General features: G+C 40.0%; 1 protein-coding gene across 6 annotated transcripts in view; it reads right to left on the minus strand.

Moving 5' to 3' along the window:
• Positions 1 to 2,500, minus strand: part of arhgap9 (Rho GTPase activating protein 9) — a 54,658-nt gene that overhangs the window by 38,443 nt on the left and 13,715 nt on the right. For all 6 annotated transcript variants that reach the window (XR_013822513.1, XR_013822514.1, XM_079883516.1 and 3 more), the window contains exons 2-3: positions 1,977 to 2,420; positions 1 to 149 (exon numbers count right to left, since the gene is read on the minus strand). The exon at positions 1 to 149 is cut by the window's left edge and continues 150 nt beyond it. Coding sequence is in view for 4 of the 6 variants with exons in the window: in XM_079883516.1 (XP_079739642.1) it covers positions 1 to 149; positions 1,977 to 2,346 (519 nt within the window). In the remaining 2 variants the exon portion in view is untranslated. The remainder of the gene's footprint in view (positions 150 to 1,976; positions 2,421 to 2,500) is intronic.

Raw genomic sequence — 2,500 nt, forward strand, 5'->3', positions numbered from 1 at the left:
GGGACCCGTACACACACCCGGGACCGTCAGGTGACCCGAGGGCGAGGAAGCAGGGAATGATGGGAAATGTCCTCTCACTGGGACTCGGCCGCTCAAGCCGCTGCTACAGTTCAGATTCTCCATGGAGCGACAGAACTGCTTATCAGGCACTGAGAGCAACGACACACACACACACACCCTTAAACAGAGAGCAACGACACACACACACCCTTAAAGAGACAGTTCAGCAAAAACTGGAAATGATGTCATCATCCACTCATGTACTAGAAATGCATATGTTCATTTGTACCTTCAGGTGCATTTTTAAGTGATAATGCAAATAATTGTTTTGAATCTGATTAGTGGAAATGGAGAGTAGCATCATGAAATCACTGCAATATTGATGACATTGCTGAAAGGCAGCAAACAATTATATTAATATATTTATATTAGTGCTGTCAAATCGATCAATCGTGATTAATTGCATGTAACATAAAAGTTTGTGTTAATAATACGTGTGTACATATATATAAATGTGTATATATATATATATATATATATATATATATATATATAAATACACACACACACGTACTGTATATATATATAAATACACATATAAAAACAAACTTTTGTTTGTGTTTATATAATATGTGTGTACATATATAAATGTGTATGTATATATACATACATACACACACATATATATAAAAATATATATATACACACATATATAAACAAACATTTATGTTAGATGCGTTTAATCACAAATAATCAATTTGACAGCACTACTTTAAATGTATTTTATATTATATTTATATAGTAAATATCTGCACACTGATATTTACTTTTAAATCATTAAATATATTTTATATATATTTAAATTTTATATAAAATATATTTAATTTTCACTTCTGTGTCTTCATCTCCATATTTCTCCATATACTCCATTTCCCTTACCCTGGTAATCCAGAGTTCTCGTGAGAGCACAAGTTGAATTTGCTCAGCGAGTGACTCTGGCGTCGAGTAATGATGCTCATTAAATATGCCCTTGTATCCGAGCTGCACCAATCACATCGGGTTATCTGATAGAGGCGGAGCTAAACAGAAGAGGACAGCGCTGTGACGTCGAAGTCATTAGTTAACATTGCAAGATGGCTCTGGATGAACACCAGTTGTTTGAAACGGCTTTGCCCGCTATAATGAGCGAGTTAGACTTGGCTTTTTATCTAAAAGAGGAACAGAAGACGCCGCTCGAATCCTTCCTTTGCAAGAAGGGCGTTTTTGCTGTTTTGCCGACCGGATACAGTAAGAGTCTAATCTACCAGTTAGCTCCGCTGGTGGCTAAGTGATAACTTGTTGTGATTGGTCGTAGTGTTATCCAATTGCGTGCAGTGAGATCTTCAAATGCATGTTTGGTGCCGCCCCTCGAGCCGGCCGAGTTTCATTAGTCGACGCCAGACCATTAATCTTTCAGATTTAGGTCTGGATTTCCAGGCTACATTTCCCTGGGAATCGAACCCATGACCTTGGCGTGCGCATGCGCCGACGCTCTACTGTTTGAGCTGCAGGAAAGCATCTACATTTAAATTTGCATATTTATTTTGCCAAAGCATAGATGAACATTTTATATATTTAGTTAGTTAATTAGAAATTAATACTGTAATTCAGCAGGAATGTATTACATCGATAATGTTACAGAAGATCCTATTCTGTAGAACTTTTTATTCATCAAAGAATCCTTAAAAATAAAATACATCACAGTTTTGACTAAAATATTACGCAGCACAACTGATAATAATCATAAATATTTCTTAAGCATCAAATCATCATATTAGAGTGATTTCTGAAGGATCATGTGACACTGAAGACTGGAGTAATGATGCTGAACATTCAGCTTTGATCACAGGAATAAATTACACTTTACTCTATATTCACATAGAAAACAGTTCAATTAAATTTCAAAAATTTTACTGTATTTTTGATCAAATAAACACCTGAGCAGTGCGTCTGCATGCAGGGCGTGAGGGACCCTCGTGGAATCATCTTGAGACTGTCTGATTGGCTGCTGGGCATCGAGGGGCGGAACGAGCTCACGGGAAGCTCAATGACGTACGTCGCCGGCACATACACGGGTTTGACCTTCACGCCCGCGCCGATCCTCCGGGCCTGCCACCAGTCCGCGTTCGTCTTCTTCAGGAGCAGGAATCGCTCGCCCTCGTGGATCGAGACCAGACGCCCGTCGGCGCCGCGGTACGAATAATCATACTGGGCTTCCAGAATCACAGTGTTGCCCAGTCTCGACCCGGGACCCGACCCGCTCGCAGACGCCATGATGGTTCCCCGGCGCCAGCTGCCCGACAGCATGATTCTCCTCAGGAGGACCGTTGCACACACACACCACTGGAGCGAGACGAGAGGACGGGGGCGAGTGACATGATCTGGAACAGAAAAACCCAATATATATATATATTTTAGCAATAATAGCATGCTTATATAATGGAAATAATCACATAATACG

This window comes from Squalius cephalus (assembly GCF_949319135.1).
Source record: "Squalius cephalus genome assembly, chromosome: 10".
In the NCBI taxonomy this organism is placed as follows: domain Eukaryota; kingdom Metazoa; phylum Chordata; class Actinopteri; order Cypriniformes; family Leuciscidae; genus Squalius; species Squalius cephalus.